At 33.7% G+C, this 21,279-nt stretch overlaps 2 protein-coding genes across 4 annotated transcripts; one reads left to right on the top strand and one right to left on the bottom strand.

Moving 5' to 3' along the window:
* The first annotated feature begins 6,822 nt into the window (after nt 1-6,822).
* LOC113287508 (PLASMODESMATA CALLOSE-BINDING PROTEIN 5-like) lies at nt 6,823-8,114 on the top strand. Its single transcript, XM_026536286.1, has 3 exons — nt 6,823-7,460; nt 7,578-7,605; nt 7,707-8,114. The coding sequence occupies exons 1-3, from the start codon at nt 7,046-7,048 to the stop codon at nt 7,858-7,860; spliced, it is 597 nt and encodes a 198-aa protein (XP_026392071.1). The 5' UTR covers nt 6,823-7,045; the 3' UTR covers nt 7,861-8,114.
* Nucleotides 8,115-8,213: 99 nt separating this feature from the next.
* On the bottom strand, nt 8,214-9,962 carry LOC113287507 (E3 ubiquitin-protein ligase ATL41-like). 3 transcript variants are annotated; one of them, XR_003330122.1, is made up of 2 exons: nt 8,937-9,962; nt 8,214-8,479 (listed from the first exon to the last, which is right to left on the bottom strand). XR_003330122.1 is itself a non-coding variant. In XM_026536285.1 (1 exon), exon 1 carries the CDS (start codon nt 9,715-9,717, stop codon nt 9,001-9,003), a length of 717 nt encoding a protein of 238 aa, XP_026392070.1. In that variant the 5' UTR covers nt 9,718-9,959; the 3' UTR covers nt 8,858-9,000. The 3 variants fall into 3 exon arrangements, 1 of the variants encoding a protein (XP_026392070.1); XR_003330121.1 differs by lacking the exon at nt 8,214-8,479 and adding an exon at nt 8,552-8,727; XM_026536285.1 differs by lacking the exon at nt 8,214-8,479 and having other exon boundaries at nt 8,858-9,959.
* Between the last annotated feature and the right edge of the window lie 11,317 nt (nt 9,963-21,279).

Here is a 21,279-nt window from a genome sequence, read left to right as displayed (position 1 = left end):
TTCAGTGGATTGTGTGGGCTGAAAGAAATGCAAGAATTTTTAACGGAAAGTATAAATATGTTGATTCAATCACTGGTAGTGTGAAGATTCTCATGTATACTTCATGTGTTGGAACTGATATTTTTTTGGATTACTCTTTGGATAAAGTTCTCAACAATTGAGAAGTAGTCGTCAAATAATTGTTATTGGTTTTTTTGTTTTCGTTTTTCTGTGGCTCTATTATAATTGAGCTAAGACTTTTGGTGTTTCTTTTTTCGTTTCATTAATGAACCAACGTGAGTTGAATTTTTTTCCAATAAATTACCATTTCTTTAGTGAAAAATGGAACCAAATTATAGCTGCTGAAAACTAGAAATGTCGAAATAACAGTTGATGTTTCAAGTCTCTAGTGAGCATTGAGAAGTTTAAAATATTCCTACGAAAAACATTTAAATTTTGAGAATGATTTTATGCCAATGTGTGTACTTAAGTTTGTTATTATTCTGAGAATAAATACGCATCCCAAAAAATTAAACCTTTTTTAAAATGTAAAAAGGTGTAAAAACTTATTAATTCGATTTGCTCACATTTTGATTGTTATTCGTGTAATTTCATGGGTCTGAGAAAGTTTTGATTACTTCGTTAGTATGTCTGTTGGAGTATTGCTCGGTCAAACTCACAAGTGTTGCTATCTCAAGCTTGTTATCAAATTTAATTGTTAAAACTATATCTTGATTTCTAGTTTATATTTAGTCAAGTCTCATATTAGGATAAAAGCGTGTAGTTGATAATCGGATAACACTGCGTTCTATCATTTGAAGGTGAAGATCAACAGGAGCTCTGGAGAACTTCTTCAACAAAGGTAAGTGAAGACTGAACTACCTATTTCTCAAATTTTCACCTTTCTATCTATGAGACATTGTCGCATGACTAAATTATACAGTACATGCATAATAGAAATTTTGAGTCAAGTTTATCTTGAATATCGTTCTCGAAATTTGTAAGCTTAAGAACATTTATTCATACTTGATGAATTTGGTTAAGAACAATTTATAGTTTATGACCTAATTATGATTCAATATTTAATCATTTGAAAATAACCTGGAACAATTATATGTGTCATTGATGTTATTCGGGAATGTTTCAAACCGATTATTAGAGAGATATACAAAAATTGTAAATCTGGATACAAGATAGTATGCACATCAGTTCACATACTGGGAGAACTGTTTTAAATCCAGAGCCGCAGTATATGTACCCGGTACACGTACCGGCGTACCTATAGTTCGACAACGACTTTTTGGTACGCATACCCGGTATCCATGCCATAAAAAGTCTGTTGACTCGTGAACTAGGAAGGTACCTATACCTAGTATGCAAGCCGAAAAAGATCTGTTGGTTTCAAAACCGGAAAGGTACACATACCATAAAAGATTTGTGAGTTCCTGAACTTGTTTTTGTATTAAGGGTACACATACCCGGTACATGTATTATGACAAGAATGTTCACGAACAGGTAAAGTACACGTACTTACCCCGTCGATTGCTTTCATATGCATCAGAATTATTTATATGAGATAATCGTCATTTGAATAACTCTCTAAGAACACATCTAGACATGATTAATCACATTTTTGACTCAAGATTAAAGTTTTAAATTGTTATATGAAAATGGTTAAGCTTATTGTTCAATTGGCTAGTTTCAGCTAACTTTTATGAACCAAGCATTATACACGGTTCGGTTACGGTTCATTCTAAATAAAGTGTATATTCTGTTATGTTAATCTATAGTCAAGTTTTTCATCTAACATGATTATTGATTGTTTAATTCCAAAGCTACCTTAGCTTAAACTTAAAAAACCTTGATTTTGAAATTCTATATAAGGAGAACCTCAAACAAAATATCTGAATCCCTGACACTATTCTTGTGTGTCCTAATTGTAAACTAGAGTCGTCATCTTCTTTAAACCCTTCTAGAGTTTAGCGACTAAAAAGTCTTCACCTGGGGATTCATGAAGCCAGGTCTAACTATCATTATCTTGATAGTTTTTGTACCCTGATATTGTTTTGATTGTCGATCCTTGCTCCAATAAATAAGATAGATAGAAATCGCAAAGTTCTTCGTCTCAGATTTTATGATTCCAAAAGTTTATACTTGTGAGGTGAATAATAATCTAGGTTGCTCTTCGGGAGTCATAAGACCGGATTTTGAGGTTTACTAGACTTTGTCTATTGCAATCGGTTTCCTATCTCACCTTGATATTTGATAAGAATGGAAATCACATACAGGCTTATCTATGGGAGGAAGATTGGTTTAAAGTCTTCAATTAAGTTGAATCAACTCTTAGGTTGTAAAGGACATCAGCTAAGGGAATTAATTGCGCGGAGTTCTGCTCGAATTGAAGAGGCGTAAGGAACGCGACTGTAACTGAGTTGCCGTGACAGTTTAATTCGATCTCAACTGCATTCCAGTCCGAAGTTCTGATAGTTAGCTAGTGTTTGTAGCGGTTTAATATAGTTTGGTTTTCAAGTCTGGACTAGGTCCCGTGGTTTTTCTGCATTTGGGGTTTCCTCGTTAACATAATTTCTGGTGTCTGTGTTATTTCTTTTCCGCATTATATTGTTTATCTTTATAATTGAAATATCACAGGTTGTACGTTAAAATCAATTCAAGTAGATAAGTCCACCGCAATTGTTGGATACGACTTGATTGATTCTTGGATTTTTATCTTTGGAATCGTCCAAGTACTCTCATGGTATAATTAGGTTCACGGACTAGCCTCTTTACATTCTGATTGTGAGAGAAAGAGATATAAGCTAGCTCTTCATATAATTCCTGATTGAGATTCATTAAGTTGAACTCTCGAAATTATATTCGAGATTAGTCCGTACAGGTTTCCTAAGAAAAAGTTGGTGGCGTATTTTGGTACCCCCACATTTTCAATGTCTAAGACGAAGAGATATCAAGATATTTGGAAACAAATAGCTACTATAAATTGGGTTGAGACCATGAAATAACACTCATTTTATTCACAAGTATGCCTCGTCAAAACAAAGAGGAAAAATCTTTTAACACCTTAATATAAGTGGTGTTTAATTAGTGACAAAGATACCATCAAAAGGAGATTGGTAAGTTTTGAAGAAAACATTTTCTCTAGACCCCCTCTTGACGGTCTCATTTTTCCTTTCATTTCATAAGATTGAAATCAGTGTCACTAGCAAAAAAAAAAGTTCATAATGTTTTAATTGATTTAGCACCCGAGAAAGCACCTGCTCATGATGGCATCCCCTATGTTCGTCCTTAAAAATTCTTGGGATTTCATGAACCATGACATCCTCAAATTCATGGAAGATCCTTACTAAAATAAATCGATTAACTAGAGATTGCAAGTCGACTTTTTTCTCATACCCAAAGTGCAAGACTTGGAGTTAATTGTGGACTTTCGTCTAATTAGCTTAATTAGTAGTATTAACAAGATTATATCGAAGTTATTTCCACCAGAATAAAAAATCTCCTTCTCAACATTATAGGCCGCTAATAATCTGCATATGTGGTCAATGTTACTGTAGTACAGTGGAAAAGTCATTAGGTGATGATACCAGTAACCTGAGTTCGGAACTCGACAACACCAATTGTTTTTCGATCAAAGAAAAATAATTTGCATATGTGGAATGAAGGCAAATCATGAATGAATCCATCATTGCGAATGAATTCATCAACCCTACTCAAAGGTCTTAGCAAATAGGTGTTATCATAAAAATTGGTTTTCAGAAAGCTTATAAAAATGTAGTTTTTTTTCCTGAATTACGTGATGCGGGGAATGAGTTTTGGAATCAAATATAGAAAAATGGACAAAACAACTATCTCTCATGTAAACTTTTTTGAAATGGTTCCTACAGGTGGTTTAAAAGCTCAAAAGGTCTTCAACATGGATAACCTCTCTTTTTATTCTTATTTTTGCTTATTGTTAAAGCTCTAAATTTATTCCTCGAAAATAAAGAACAAGTTTGTTGACTCAAAGGCTTCAAAATTTTACCATACGAAACTAAAATAACACATCTTCAGTTCGCTAAGGATACCCTTGTCTTCCTCCAAAATGATCGGCACCGCATTTCCAACTTACCCAATATTTTGATACGATTTTAGGCCTTAAGGTGAACTTTCATAAAATTTCGATTATGGTAGTAAGAGAAGCTCCTATGAGGGAAAATTTCATTCAGAAGTCTCTGATGTCCTACAAGATATAGATCAAAATTGCTACTATGGAAAGGAAAACACTCCATAAATCAGTGAAGTCCATTAGGTACCCCTCAAATTTGAAGAGGTCAATGTGGAGTATCCATCCGAACATTGAATGACCGGATAGGATTTATGGTCATCCAGTGTCCGAATGAAAAAAAAATTATTTTTTTCTTTATCCGGTCACTCAATGACCGGAACAACTTTTTTTTTTAAAAAAAAAGTTTATTATTTGAAGAAAAAATCTGGCTATATTTTTACCCGAAGAAAACTTTTTTACCTTTTTTTTTAATATATCTAAAACTGAAAAAGATAATGTGAGTCCAAATTTTAGATACTTATCAAAAATTTCCATAGTGGAAAAAATATCTACAAAATTCTGATTATCCCTATTTGTATGGATTATCTTTGGCATGTGGATGCTTATACATCCATACCATATGAGTAGTCCAAAGGAAGTCCACAATATCAACACTTTTGATATTTTTTGGGATGCAAAGTGCAACCTTTTCCTACCTTTATCTAGGTCTGCCACTTGGTAACACTTGTAGATCCAATCTTAAGTAATACGAATTAAATAAAAGATTTGAGTTTCGTCTGGGAAGCGAAAAGGTTAACGAATGGATGTAATCTAACCATGATAAATTCAGTACTCTAAGTTATTCCCATTTAATTATTATATCTCTATCTTTGAAGCTCCCATGAATGTCATTCATAAGCTTAAAGGAATCATGCATAATTGAAGTCCATTTGGTACAGCCATTTAACGCATAAACCTTTTTGCTCAAAACTATGGTTTTTCACAATCAGCTTGATCTACCAATTCAATCAGTCATCCATATGGGTGCAACATAAGGAGAGGAATTCACAAACAATATAAATCCTTTAGATCTAATTGTTTCTTCAAATTTGGTGATGGAAAAAGAGTAAGCTTATGGTTCGATACTTGGGTTATCAATATGTCAGAGCACTGTTCGGCCGAACTCACAAGCGTTGCTATCTCAAACTTGTTTGTCAAGTTCAGTTGTCAACATTATAAGTCTTGATTTCTAGTCTAGTTATAGGTATGTCTTGGATTAGGATAAAATGTTTAGTTGAGCTTTAGACTTCACGGTGTTCATCGATCGAAGACGAATAACTATTAAGGGGAGCTTGTGGAACTTCATCAACAAAAGGTATGTGGAGACTTGAGCTCATCTATCACTCAGAAGTCTATTTCTATTATATCTCATACTGATACAAAAGTCGTATAGCTATATAGACTTTACATTATACACATTTAATATTTCGGGCTGAGTTTAACTCGTTTACATATTTCTCGAAATATGTGTTGGTAAGCTTTCGCTTTAACCAAGTTCATCTTTTATTCTTGACGAAAATTAAAAGATGATCATGTGAAAATCGCCTGGTAACATCTTACATGATTTGTGTGAGACAGTCATTTGATGAAATATACAAAGAGAATTTCAAGTTCAAGCTAGTACTTGATAAATCTCAAATTATATTTCAAGCAATGGAAGTTTTAAGGAACTTATCACATAATAAGTTGAGAATTATATCGCTCAATATATCATAATTGCGGAAGAAGTTCATAAGAGAGATCAAGTTATATTAATGTTTACAAATATATTTGGTCAGTAGACAAATTTTGAGGTTATTGATAATATACTTGACGAGAAATCTCTTATTAAATCATTACACAAACTGATTTGCGAATTCTTTGATTTTAAAATGTTCTTGGACGCGTTTGAATCCTCAAGTATACGAACTGATTTGGTCAGTGCGCCAAAGAGTAATGAATATATGAATTTGGCAGAATTAAAACAGTTTTATTTCAGTATTGCATATCTATACTTCTGGATCAAACAAAAAAAATTGATAAAACTATGAATACAACAAATTCAAAGCATTTTTTTTTCAGTATATCATATATGTACTGCCAGATAATACCATCTGAAACAATAACAAGCATATTTCGAGAGAAAAAAAAAACAAATCAAAAGTTAAACTGAGCTGAAAACATAATAATCTAACATAAAATCGAACAATCATAAAGAAGATTTATAAAAACAAAAACAAAAAACAACTAACTAACAGAAATATAAACAATGTAAATCACAGAAATCACTAATAGAGAGAACATCATTATAAATCGAGATACCAATCATAAAATCGATCTAATCTTCATGATTCAGTTGTAAACATAACAGAAAACAAAAACGAACATGATAGAGAAGATTAGATAACATACCTGCAAAAAGAGACACAACTTTCAGAAACCCTACGTCGAAATTCACTAACACCAACAACAGCAGAAGAAAGTGAAAGGAGAGAAGAAAACAGATCTGAAATTTTGATCGAGAATATAGAAAATTGAAAACGTTATTTGTTAGGTGAAGGTTGTTTTAGGAATTTTTGAAATACACAGCTTTGGTCCCGCACGCATACAGGACCAAGTGATAAGAAATTGGGTCCATTTTTATTTTTTATTATGGATCTCCGGTTACTCGGCTTTAATGAGTGGACCTCCCACTAACTAAAACCACTATAACAGTAACTATTGGTAATTCCTACAACCACAATTGATTCGTATGTACGACATCCTTGGATGACAGACTGCTGAGTTATGTTTGGAGTTTCTGCACCGACTTCTCACACTAGATTTACTCTCGATCTCCACTTCCAACGGTCATTTACATCTCTAATTCCGAGAACCCTAACTGCCAAACTTAAAACTCATTCGAAAGCCCTCAGTTTGTATTCAGTTTCGCTTTTTCCTTATCTAAAAGAAATCTGAAAATGGCTTTTATCTAAAAGAAATCTGAAAATGGCTTTAACACTTTCCTCTTCCTCCTATTTCCTCTTTCTCTTCCTCTTCGTAACTCATTCATCTCTTCACTGTTTTTCTCTTCAATATTCAGCATCAAAACCCGATCACAACGAAAACCCATATCTCAATTCATACTCAAAATCAAACAACAATGGTGATGATTCACAGAAGATGTTATGGTGCGTTGCGAAGAACAACGCAGAAGATTTAGCTCTTCAAACATCATTAGATTGGGCTTGTGGTCCTGGTGGTGCTAATTGTGGACCAATTCAACAAGGTGGTCCTTGTTATGATCCTTCTAATTTTCAATCTACTGCTTCTTTTGCTTTCAATGATTACTTTCAGAAGAACAACAAAAGTGAACCAACTTGTGATTTTGGTAACACTGCTGCCCTAACTTCCTTAGACCCAAGTAAGTGAGATATTGCTTTCATACAGTCTTTGAATTTGACTATCACATTCAAAAACCCACTTTGTTCTTGATCAATTTCTATGTAATGTTAATTTGATCTCCTTCTGTCAATAACAGGTTACGGGAACTGCAAATTTCCAACAAGGTTTGTTTGTTTCTTGATTTTTTGTTGTGATTTTAGAGAATTTTTTTAAAATAAAATAAATTTCTCTGACATTTTCTTTACTTGGTGTGTTGTTATTGCAGTGCTCAAGTAGTGGTAAATGGGGGTTTCACTGGAACAGCACAGGGTATGTCATCAGGTCCCGTTACAGGTGATACAAGCAACGGTCAGATTGGTGGTAGCTGGGGCGGTCAAGGTTTAGTCATAACCATTCCTTTGTTACTAGTTGTTATGTAAGATTTTTAAGTAGATGATAGGCTGCTGTTATTTTGATGCTGCACCCCTTGCTAGTTGATGTCCAGACCAGATTAGGATTTTGTAATTTATGTTCTTGGACTGGACAAACTCTACCCCTAGTTCTATTGAAGTGTAATGAAACGAAAATCTACAAATGAGATGCTATACGAATTCCAGTCTAATGGTCTTCCTTTGAAATGTAATATTATGTAATGAAATGAAATGAAATCAATGAATGAGATGACTCATTCCAATCTACTTGTCTTTCCTTTGAAATTTTGAAAAAGAAGCCATAATTCCATATGAGGACACTACTAAAGTCTTCCAAAAGAACCTCTTGGCAGAAAACGTGTTACGAATCTACATCCGGGGGCAAGGAGAGTAGAATTCTATGGCTGGTGAGAGCGACGCCAACTAGCAGAACCCAAAATGTCAAGCCGTAAAATCCCAAGACCATCTCACTTCTTTTCACCCTTTTCCAAAGCCTCGAGTAAAATTCCAGTTTGCTTGAGCCTTGAAGGGCATCAGATTGCCAAACCAAATTTCTGCCCAGTTGTAGTGTAACCTTCCATCTGCCTGAGCCTTGAAGGACGTCAGATTTCCCAAACCAATATATTTTCTGCCAAACAACACAATTTTAGTGTTTCTTTGAAAACAGCTCGCCAGCATCAAATTCTTTACCGATCCAAAAAAAAAAAAAAAGTGATGCCAAACTCATGGACCCGATGTATTTCATAATAATCCCACCTTCTCATTTTCCGGAAACAGATAAAACAAATTCATGGACCTGATGTATTTCATACTTAGTGATGCCGTGGATTAGGTACGGTTTTATCATTTTACAGCTCCTCCCAATAAAGCAAATAACTACAAATTAAACTTGTAATTTAAGTTAAAATATACCAAAAAAATCCAATAAGTATCTAAATCTCATATTTGAAATTGCTATTAATCCCCTCAATTAATAGAAAGGAACATTATAAAAATAAAACAAGAATTTTAGAACAAGCATAATTGCAATTACAGTATATTGAGATGTATAGCCATTGATCTAAGAGAAAGAAGAAAATGTGTACATGTATTTTGACGACTTGGAGATGATATCGTTAATTTCACTGCCTCCCAATATCTCCAACAACGTCAGACTGCCCTGGGTTGCATTCTTCTGCTTGATCTTTCTCTGCTAAGCATCCTCCTAAACGAACTCAATCTCGAAGTTGAACCAGTACTAATTTTTGCAGATTGTTCCGTAATATTATCAGACGCACCCTCGGAACATGGCATCGATGTAGGATTAGTCAAATTCTCTGGAGGAGCCGTAGGTGTGGTCACCGGAAGAACTGGGACGCTGCCGGTATGTTCCTGTTCCACCTGTTGGACTAATGGCTCGGCTTCCATACGACAAATAGGACATGTAGAGTGAGTAACTAACCACATATCGATGCACTCGGCATGAAAAGTATGATTACAGTTTGGTAAAATCCTAGCAATTTCTTCATCTTCTAATGAACTTATACAAACTGAACATTCAATTGTATGATCAATATGGTAATCAACTTGTTTATAAACAAATGATGGCAGAGAAGAAATAACTGATGGATTTAATCCTCTTTTAGGTTCATGTTCATTCAAACGAATTTGTTCTGTACCTCCACCAATAGCAAATTGACGGAGAGCAGCACGACGTCTTGCATGACGCAGGAAGGCACAACGAGCATATATATGTAACATAAGAACGAGTACAATGACGACGAACAAGCAAATGATGGCTGTCATCATGATTCTTCCATTGACATTGAATTTAGCGTGATGATTACCGCCAAAAGGACCATATCTTCTATCATCATCGTCGGACATGGTGATAATCCGAAGATTATGATCTATGTAAAAAATATTAGGGTTTCCTTACTTGATGATGATGATGGATTTCATTCAAACTGGTTTGTTTTGCAAAGCTTATAATATGAAAAATGTAATGTTTTTCTTCGTTAAAGTCATATTCTTGATTTTTCTACTTTAGACAAATGTGTCTTACGTGTGTGATTAGCTACTGGCGGAACAGAAACCTTGACTTGATAGGATACGAATTACAACCAATTTGTGCGTGAATTTCCTCTTTCACCGCATGACATTCAATGTTTTGTTCCATTGACTTTATTACTTCTATATTCTGGAAGAACTTTGATAGTTGGAAACAGTCATCACAGGTTACGATGCACACAACAGACGGCAAAAACCCTTCAAGCCAAGTACAGACGACAAAATGAGAGCACCGTGACATCAGAGCACAGGGATTAGATAGTATTTGGTCTACTAGTAACACACGTTTAACGAACTTTCTAAGTTATAGCCATTCAAAATGAAGCAAGAAAAAAACTCCAAAAAAGTAGCACGATCATCTCTAGCTTCACCACCAAGATCCGGATGTATATATGCAAAAGGGCTTTTTCAACAGAGATTTTCGTGCGCAATCTGGACAGAAAAAAAAACTGCAGAGCAATTAATGGCTAATAAAAGGAGGAGGGACAACAAGCACTCGATAATCAACGAAGTCAAAAGCTTAATATTCCAATGGGGTTCTCGACCAGGAGAGTAACTACAGCTTTTGCTAAACGAATCAGTAATTGGCTGGAGGTGTTAGACAGTAAAACTGTCTCATTGTAACTTCGCTTGCTCAGTGAACTCATCCAGGTTGTATCTATTTCACACTTCCTAATAAAATTCTTTACAAATTCTCTTCGAAAAAACCGAAAGAAAAAAAAAAACAGATATTTTCGTCAAGCTTATCCTGCTTCAAAAAAAAAAACAAGCTTATTCAATTGATCTCAAACTGGGAGATAATGTAGTCTGAAGATCCGTTGTCAATAGTACGTAACTAAAGCAACAGATACTCGCCGCAGCGATAGCCGTTGTTCGTTGATTTTTTCTTTTCTTTTTCAAAGCAAAGCGCTGATTGGTTAGTCCCGTGCCGTCCTCTACAAAGTGGACAAATTTAGTAGCAAGCACAAAGAGAGAAAGATAACAGTAGAGGGGGATACTATATTTGTGAACCATCCTAAAACCGTATTAGTAGTTGTAGAAGAGTCCAATTTTGTGCACACTCTTTTCCTTTAAAGAGTGTGCACAAAACAAATTGATCTTATTTGTCGGGTTAATGGGACAGTCAAGTATTTACTAAAATTTTTTCTTTTTCTTTTATTTTATTTTAATTGAAATTTAATTTCCAAAATTAATATTTCTATCCTAAAATGTATTGATTACACCACGCGGAAATAGGTAAGTATAACGAATCAAATTGGTATACTACTGGTTTTAGAAATTAGCTTGGCAAGCTAAACGGGCGACAGAAAGGGGATTGTCATACTTTAGTGTGGAGGGAGATTGCAAGAACCTTTTTGACTACTTAAATGGGAAACCTTCTCAAATTACCTGGCAGAATCAGGTAATTATGGACGAAGTAAAAAGAGAATTTAATCGTTGCCAAAACTTTTAGGTTTTTTTTTTTTACATTCCCGGATTAGTTAACAAGGTGGCCGATATTCTTGTAAAAGAGGCAAAACCCTTCCTTAATCTTGTTGATTGGAACAGTATTCCACCTAATTGTATTTTGCAAAGTTTAGAAGTAGATAAATCTAATGCAAGGGACGGAGATCTTAGTCAAGTATTAGAAGGCTCTATTATTATTGATGTAAGGGTTCCTAACTCCCTAAGTTAGTGTTTTGAATGCATTTGAACTTACAAAAAAAATAGCTTGGGAAATGCATGCATATTATCGTGTTCCTTTTTTCCTCATAAATTATTTCTTAAATTGATCTAAATAGCCTTTAATTATTGAGTTAAATCAAATATTGATGAGGCTCAAAATCTAAAAAGGAGAGGATTGGTGATGGAAATATTATTTGGTGTTCAAGTACTTTTTCTACCCTTTGCATATAAGAAAATCAATTGATTGGATGCCAAATGAAAATCACGGTGATCTTGGCAATATCAAAACCGATGGAGTAGGTCTAGAAAACATTTAAATGAAGACACTAATTTGCATGTTGAGGGCTGATAAGAACAAATACAATGTATTGTCAGTATTTTTGAAGAAATATAAATCATATGATTCCTTTGCAATAAACACTCTGATTTGACGATTTTTAGGGCTGGTTATGAAGACACCCATCTTTAAGCAAGCAATACTCGATCATCGTACTCAGATTAAAAGAAAGAAGAGAGAAAACAGGAGGTTATTATTTGTTTTGAATACTTTGACTAGTTCTTGTTGCTGTATTTTAGGATAGGATATATCTTGATTTCCGTTTTTAGATAATTTTTTGTTAATGAAAAATAATTTAATAAATATTTAACGGTTGATAGGCAAACCAATAGGATTGGTTTGTTTTTTTTGCATATTCTTTGAAGAAGTGTGCACAAAATTGGACTCAGATCGAATATTCTATATCTGACATTTTATTTATTTATTTACTTATTTATTATTATATTTTATTTGGAAGGAAAAGTTAATGCGTCGTAATTTCATAAATATGAAATTTTGATCAGAACAATTACATCAGAAAACGGAATACAAATTTCGAAACTTAAAAAAACGAAAAACTAATTGTACTGAGATTTTACATTCCGCTAAAAATTGACATCTTGATAATGGTTTCAGAAAGATAAGCATAGATAAGACATTAGACTTATAAGAAAGATAAAAACCTAACACCTAAAATCAATAATCTGATCGAAGATGAGGTTGATGAATATAGGGAATATGAGAAGAGTCTTCAAAGTAAGTGAAATGTCTTTTGTTCATTGTTAAAATAATATCTAGGAAACTTCTTATGAGAATATATTCTTATTTTTAAGAAGGATAATTAAGGTTTGGAATAGCATTATTTGTGATTACACACAGCTATTTCAACGATTTTCATCTTGCAATGTTTTTAGATTATTTATTTAAATTCTAAAGTTATTTGGAGGATGATTTTTGCAGTATTTAATCTTTTATATTTCATATATTGCAATTGCTTATGAGATATATATGTGTTTACATCGTGAATTGTGCTTATCTCATATATGCTCAAAAGTTAAGTCTATTGTGACATTATGCCAATATTGATGAAAGATAGAATGAACTTTTGAAAATATTCCGCAGTATTGATCTTTCCCTGATCCACTTTTATGTGAAAGTATTGTATGGCTCCGTAAGTTTTTCTTATGTTAAGTGTTTTCGATTAAATTAATCATCAAGGTTTTTCTCGTGGTTAATTTATTCGAGTTTACTGGATACAAATCCATGTGATTTGTTAATGTCCAAAGAAATCCTTCTTTTCTTGTAAAAGTAAGGTCGCTCATGTTGTTCTCCTGGGAATGACATCAAATGGGGGAGAGTTCATTATTGAACTTGTGCTTAATTGGTATATCATTGTGGGGAGTGCGACTGCGGAATATTGCAGGAGTTATCTTGTATCTTTATAAACTCCTTGATGAATACACTAAGTTTCGATTATGTGAAATCATCGATACAAAGTTGATATTTTCTCTTTTAGTCCTGAAGTTTTTTTTGAAAATTTCATTACGATCCCATAATTTTCGTACCTTTGCCAATTTATATTGACAAAAAGGGGGACAATTATTTGGTAGTTCACACTACATACATATGGTTTACGGATCATTGTGTAAGGGGGAAAACTCTGTTTTAGTGAGTAAGTCATCTTCAGTGCCTAGCATGGAGAAAATTACTCCTAAGGAATTGTCTGCTAAGAAACGTTTGCATAACTTACGGAATTCCGAAAAGGCTATGAGTCTAAAACAGGTTTCAACCAATGTCTCTTATCCACGAACCTGTTCAGTCTGCGGGAAAACGAATCATAATGTTCTACATTGTTTTGCTAGGAAGAAACAAATTTCTGATCTTCAAAATCTACTTCTTTTTACAGTTCACAGAGTAAATTGTGTGATGATATCAACAATGAATTTCATTCCTGCATAAAACCATAAATCTCATAAAAAGGGTTTTCGGGGTCACTCCTCCAGAAATATTTGCAGGAATCGTGTTCTTCATAATGGTGCAACTTCTTACACCACTAATATACACGTCCCCAGTAGTTATGAGAATAAGTCTGCCTGGTCTAAGTCTAGGAAATGGGATTCATGTAATCTTTATTCCCTGAAACAGATCTCAACGGGTCCTAGACTTAATCCTCATAGAAGTTCGTCTGATGGAGGTTCAAAAGGTAAATGTCTAATTCTTATAGAATAAGATATAACCGAAGTAAGGTAAGGAATACATGCCACAAACACTCATAAGGTATTTACAACTCTTTCCTCAATTTACGTAGTGGGATTATATCTCACTCTGTTACCTAGTTCTAGGTAAATTCATTCTTGAAACTAACTTGAGATTTACAAGGATGATATTTGTGGGATACTCAAGTTCATTGTATGACACTATCTGATTTTGTGTTTGAATCTTTGAAATAAAGTTGTTTTCTTCATATGTGATTGTTGAGTCATATCTTGAATCCTAGTAACTTATATATCTTGTTGAGTTTTTCATGTGTTCTAATTTAAAGTGAATCTTCTAATTATCGAGCTATGAAAATCTACGAGACAACTGAAAATAGAGTGTATTTCTTTATTTTGGATCCTTGCTGACCCAGTAACTTTCCGTAACCGGTCCACGAACGTCCATGAACTCTTAATCCTAAGATTTTATATAAAGGTTCCATGACAAGAGATGTATCTCTTTTCTCTTGTTTGCAAATATATATTTTCACCATATATTTGTTCATCTCCATCCCTATTAAAAAAGAAAAAAAAACATGAAGAACTTGCCAAGATCTCAAGAAGTGGTAAATCTTGACATGGAAGAAGATATCAAATGAAGCAGCTCGGTCCAATAACTTGTCTTGAAGAAGATGATTGTAAGGAAAGAGTACAACTCTTGGATTGTTGAATATGTCAAGGATTTAATTCATTATCAGAATGACTTAAAGGTGGAATTTTCCAAATCTTCGACTGCAAATAAATCATCTTATTGATGATCAGACCAAAATCCTTGAAAATCAAAAGGTCTTGATATGGAACCCGAAGAAGCTCATCTCTGATTGCATCAAGGCTAGGAAACTTGCTCGGATTGTTAATCGAAAGGTGAATGTTCTATCTCATAAACATGGAGTTTCTACTGTCAAAAGGATCTAGGATATCGATAATACCTTTTATGATGGAGTCATGGAGAGGTATGAAGTTATCAAAGAAGTCTGAACTTCTTATATTGTCTAGAAAACTTCTTATGAGAATTTATTCTTATGTTTTAAGAAGGATAACCAGGGTTTGGAATAGCAAATATTGTGATTACACATAGCTTTTCCAACGATTTTCATCTTGTAATGTTTTTAGATTTATTTATTTAAATTCTAAGTTATTTGGAAGATGATTTTGCAGTATTAATCTTTATTGGTTTTATATATTGCAAAAATATATTATGGGATATGTTGTGTTTACGTCCGTGAACCATGATTATCTCATATATGCTCAAAATTTAAGTCTATTGTGTCATTATTCAAATATTGATAAAAAAAATAGAATGAACTTTTGAAAACTTTGCAGTATTGATCTTTCCCTGATCCAATTTTATGTGAAAGTACTGTATGGCTCCATAAGTTTTCTTCTGTTGAGCATTTACGACTAAATTAATTAATAAGGTCTTCTTGTGGTTAATTTATTCGAGTTTACCGGATACAAATCCATGTGGTTTGTTTATGTCCAAAGAAATCCTTCTTTTCTTGTAAAAGTAACGTCGCTCATATTGTTCTTTCGGGAATGACATAAAATGGGGGAGATTTCTTAATTGAACTTGTGCTTAATTGCCATATCTTTGTGGGGAGTGCAGTTGTGGAATATCATAGGAGTTATCTTGTATCTTTACAAACTCCTTGATGAATACACTAAGTTTCGACTATGTGAAATCATCGAAACAAAGTTGATATGTTCTCTTTTAGTCATGAATTGTCTATTTAAGAATTTCATTATGATCCCATGGTTTTCGTACCTTTTCCAATTTATATTGAAAAAAAGGGGGAGAATTATTTGGTAGTTCACACTACATACATATAGTTTATGGATCATTATGTAAGGGGGAGTGGTTTTCATTGTGAGATGAAGTATTGACTAAGGAGGAGTGATACATATCACCATAGTATTATTGTCAAAGTTGTGATGCGACTGGACTTTGATTCTGGTGTAATGATACTATGACATTGTATAACAATGATTGATAATATATGTTTTCTTATTTTTATGGCTACGGATCTTCAACAACAACGATGCTGAGTTGAACACGTTCAGAACGCTGGAGTACTTGGAGTAGCGAAGAATTCAAGGAATGTCGAAGACCAAGGATATCAAGCATGATGGATGAGAAGCTACAAAGTTTATTTATTTTGTAATCCATATATATTGATAGTTTTTGTCACTAAAATTGACAAAGGGGGAGATTGTTAGAGCACTGGTCGTACGACTCGCAAGCGTTGCTATCTCAAGCTTGTTTGTCAAGTTTAGTTGATCAAAACTATATACTTGATTTCTAGTCTACTTATAGTTATGTCGCGGATTAAGATAGAATGTGTAGTTGAGATTTATACTTCACGACGTTAATCTATTGAAGACGGAGATTTGATGAGGAGAGCTTGGAGGAACTTCGTCAACAAAAGATATGTGGAGACTAAAACTTATCTGTCACTCAGAAGTCTATTCTGTTTTATCTTTTAATGAGACTAAGTCGTATAGCTATATATACTTTTATATTATATATATTTGATAGTTCGAGCTGAGTTTATATCTCATATCTATTTCTTGAAATATGTGTTGGAAGCTTTTTACTTTAAATATGTTCATCATTATTCTTGACGAGTTTGTATGGGATGTCCTAGGCTCAACAAACTAATAAAGATATTTCCCACTAATTAACTAGTAATATAGCGGTAGTAAGAGATCGTTCCCACAGAGAGTTGAGTAATTGATATGTTATTTGATCAGAAAAACAAAGTAAATAACAAAAGGGGGTTTTGGTGGTAAGATAAATATAAAGACAATAATAAAGAAAAGAGATGATCAAGGAATCCTTCGCCGTTACCAAGCGATGGCTGTATTAGTATACTTATCTATCATTCATAAGAACCATTCATCACCAACCGTAGAATAACATATAGATCAGTGTTATTCCCAAAACTCCTTCTATTACTAAATACGGAAGTTCTCGACTACCAGATTCTATCCAACGAACCACCAAGTAGTAGATCACCCAAGGTGTAATTCAATCGAACACCTTAAGATTTATATATTTGGGTTGATCCCAGTAGTTAAACTCTTAGATCAAGGTTCACTTGCTGATGTTATCTTTACTCGCAATTGCTCCACAGAATCCCTCTGCAAGGTCTTGATATTTCTACTTGTGTAGAGAGTTAATCGACGATTACTTATCTCATAACTTCTACTAGCGATAGAACAATCAATAGACTAATCTAGTATGCATCCCAAATCAATCTAAGAATCACTCATAAACCCTAGATACGGTAAAGACAAACGATGATGATAAAAAAAACTCAATAGATTTGTATTAATAATAAAGCTTCACGCTTAGAACATTGAATTCATCCTTAATCAACAAAGGATTTAGCTACTCATATTACAAAGAAGATGAATAATGGTGGTTTCCCCCTAAAGGGGTAAACCCTAGGTTTTTGATGTAAAATAAACCCTAGATTATGATATGAGATGTTATATTTATGAAAGTCCTAATACCTATTTATACAAGTTTACATTGCTTGGCCTTCAAGTATCCTAGTCGGTTCCGAAACCGACCTAAAAAGTAGTAAAAGAAGACCTAAAAATAGTTCGGGAGTTTTATCCTTCAATAGTTTGCAAACCATCTTTTTAAAAAAGTGTCCAAGGACTTTAGTTTTCAAAACATTATGCGAATTCTTTGACCCACGAAATCGTAGTTTGCAAACCGGTTTGCAAACTTTCCTGTCTTCGGTATTCGATAAAACTCATTTTGGCCGTAACTTCTTCGTACGAACTCGGAATGACCTAATTATTTTTGCATTATTTTTCTATTTCAATCCTCTTCAATATTATGATGTGAAATCCTGAACTTTAATGAGTTAAGCTTGGTCTTTGGCCCGTTTCTTGATTTTGAGCGTTTTGCTCCTTTTCGTCGCACTTCTATTTGACTTGGGCACTTGGATACTTGGAATACTTATCTTATTATCTATGTTTAGCACTTTGGAACTCCTTTTTGGATGATTCACCTAATGGAGATAAATTAGAGAAAATAAGAGTAATAATACGAAAATATGCAAGAATAATAACTAAAGCAAGTATGGAATTGACATTAAAATCATATGAATCATGCACTTATCATAGTTTAGTTGGAAACAATTTATTTTTTGGAAACTAAATATTAAGTCAAAAAATGATTTAAAATTGCCTTGAAACATCTTACATGATTTTTGTGAGACAATCATTTGATGTCGACTTGGAAAGTTTCATATTGATCATTCGATCACTTGAAAATTACTTGAAGCTAATGGTTTGTGTGAGACAGCCATTATCGTCTTCCAAGGATGTTTCAATTATTTAAATGAGAGTTTAGAACAATTAACCATGTCTGGATACAACGCGGTATGCATACCTAGTATGCCAATTGTATTGTAATAATTCAGGTCTGGGAATCTAGTTTGCGTACCTAGTATGCGAACAGTTTTACCTGTAAAGGTACGAAAACCTTGTTTGCGTACCTAGAATGTGAACGGTTTCACCTGAGTTGGGTCCGGGACGGTTGTTCGCATACCTGGTTTGTGAACGGCTGCACAGGCCAAGGTCCGGAGTTGTTGTTTGCATACCTGTTTTTCGAACACAGTGGTTAAGTTCTAAAATCGGTTAAGTATGATTCTCATACTCATGAACTAAAATATTTATGAATTAAGGAATGCAATCTTTGAAAACCGTGGCTTAATGTTCATGAATTGATTCTTGTATAAGTACTTTGTACAATTACGAATCAAACCGATTTTGTTTCAATTTGTTCATATATATTTCTATGAAATAGTGAACCATTGAACAACTCTATTTGAAACACAATTAGATTCATTTTATTATCTTTCATGATTGATTGATCATCATATTTGATCTAGAAGTGTTAGAATGAGGGGGGTAAAACAAAAGTGTTCATATGGCTAACTTCGGTTAATTATTATTGAGCCAACTCAATATATACATTTAGGTACGATTTCCCATATCTAAATGAAGGTATATTTCATTTGTGTGTAACAAGCTAAGACCATGTAACGGTGGAGATTGATTGCTTTATTTTTAAGCAGACTTAGCTTGAATCTTAAATCAGGATTTCATCTAACGGTGAATATTAAATGCTTTGTTACTAATATATCTTAGCTTTGATTGTAAGCAACCCTGATTTGACAGGCTATATAAGGGAGAACTATAGCAACTGGAAAACCTAATCCCGACATTTTCTTGTGTCCTAGTTGCAAACTAGAATCGATTCTCCTTTAACTTAGGTTTTTCCAAAACCATATTAGGTCAAAAACTTGAAGACTTCATTTGGGATTCATGAAGCCAGATCCAACTATTTTATCTGTAGTTGCGTATTCTAGTGTTACTTGTTCTATCGTGTTGAGTACTATCTTCTCTAAGATTTGCTCGATATTTATCTCCGATAGGTAAGATATAAAAAGTAATCACTACAGTTCTTCGTCTCAGACTCTTGTGATTCCGCAATAACTTTTTCTGTTAATCAATTGGGTTATTGTGAGGTGATTTATATTTCTAGGCTGCTCTTTGAGAGTATAAGACCGTATTATCAATTGGTTATTGTTCACCTTGATTTATCTAAAGAAGAAACAAAAAAAACCAAATAAAGAATAGACATATCTGTGAGTTTATAAGTCTTCGACTTTGGGTCGTAGCAACTCTTAGTTGTGGGTTAGATCAGTTAAGGGAATCAAGTGCGCAGAATCCGGCGTGGTTCTAGAGGTGTAAAGAATGCGACTGTACTTTAATCAGTGTGAGACTTGGTTAGGGATAAACTACATTCCATTCCGAAGTTAACTTGTCGTAGGCTAGTGTCTGTAGCGGCTTAATACAGTGTGGTGTTCAAAGATGGACTAGGTTCCGGTTTTTTTTTTGCATTTGCGGTTTCCTCGTTAACAAAATTTCTGGTGTCTGTGTTATTTCTTTTCCGCATTATATTTGTTTATATAATTGAAATATCACAGGTTGTGCGTAGTTCAATCAGTTGATAAATCTGACCTTGTTTGTTGGATATAACTTGATTGACACTTGGGCATTGATCTTTGGTACCGTCCAAGTTATTTCTCATATCAATCAGGCTCACGGATTTGTATCTGTTCGACTTGCTGATTGCATTGAGAAATAGAGATAAAGCTCTTTGATATATTTCTTGATAGAGCTCGCTTTTAAGTTGATGCTCTCGGAATTATATTGGAGCTCTCGGAATTAGTCCATACAGATTGCCGAATGAATTATTGGGTGTGGTTGTTATACCCCCCCCCCCTCTTTTTAAAACTTGTTGATGTGGGAGATTGATGAAGCGGTTACTAAAACAGATTAATCCTTTACTTTTTCGGATTACAATCCAAAGGAGTTGAGTTATTGGAGTCTTCACAACATGTGAAGCGACTTAAGATAGTGGACTTTATCTTTAGATTCCCGTGAATAGACCAGATTGGTTGTAGGCATAAGGATATTGAAGGAATTGAGTAACTTGGAGTTAGTTTACTTGGTCTCGACTATATGAAATTGTAGTAGTCTTTGTATAACAGCTTAATTCCGAGAGTATTCAAAATTGGACCAGGTCCCTGGGTTTTTCTGCCTTTCAGTTTTTCTCGTTAACAAAACTGTTGTGATTGTGTGCTTTTAGTATTTCCATATTAAAGTTATTTAATTATAAAAGCATTATCCCTATTCGTATGCTTGAAGCCCATTTGATTCAAAATATTGGTGGTGCACTCTGTATCCTTGCTTTTTCGTTCTTTACTTTTCTTAATCATAATCAAAATATAAATTGAAAATAAAATAAAATAAAATAAAGTAAACAGTGAAACTGCTATGGTCGTGGGATAAAAACTTCACCACTTGGTTCTTCACAACTTGTATTGTCTTGATATTATAAAAAGTGATTTCGAATTTTATCCTTAATTCAATATAATATGTATAGTTTATGAAGAAATATTTGAGGGAATTTTCGTATTTTAGTCTTGGTCTAAAATAGTGTTCTTATCTTGCTATAATGTTGATTAGCAATGCTAGTGCATCACTCATATCGAATTTTCAAGCTTTGGTATCACAAGCTTGTTGTCAATGGTAGATGTACAAAACTATATCTTG

The sequence above is a fragment of the Papaver somniferum genome, chromosome 6 (assembly GCF_003573695.1).
Source record: "Papaver somniferum cultivar HN1 chromosome 6, ASM357369v1, whole genome shotgun sequence".
Taxonomy (NCBI): Eukaryota; Viridiplantae; Streptophyta; class Magnoliopsida; order Ranunculales; family Papaveraceae; genus Papaver; species Papaver somniferum.
The sequence above is the reverse complement of the archived record's forward strand: the minus strand, read 5'-3'. Positions and strand labels throughout refer to the sequence as shown.

Bases quoted from the DNA above. Each gene is read 5' to 3' on its own strand.
- LOC113287508 (XM_026536286.1), top strand. From the start codon at position 7,046: ATGGCTTTAACACTTTCCTCTTCCTCCTATTTCCTCTTTCTCTTCCTC. The intron at 7,461-7,577 runs GTAAGTGAGATA...TGTCAATAACAG, and splicing joins CCTAACTTCCTTAGACCCAA to GTTACGGGAACTGCAAATTT. The intron at 7,606-7,706 runs GTTTGTTTGTTT...TTGTTATTGCAG, and splicing joins AACTGCAAATTTCCAACAAG to TGCTCAAGTAGTGGTAAATG.
- LOC113287507 (XM_026536285.1), bottom strand. From the start codon at position 9,717: ATGTCCGACGATGATGATAGAAGATATGGTCCTTTTGGCGGTAATCAT.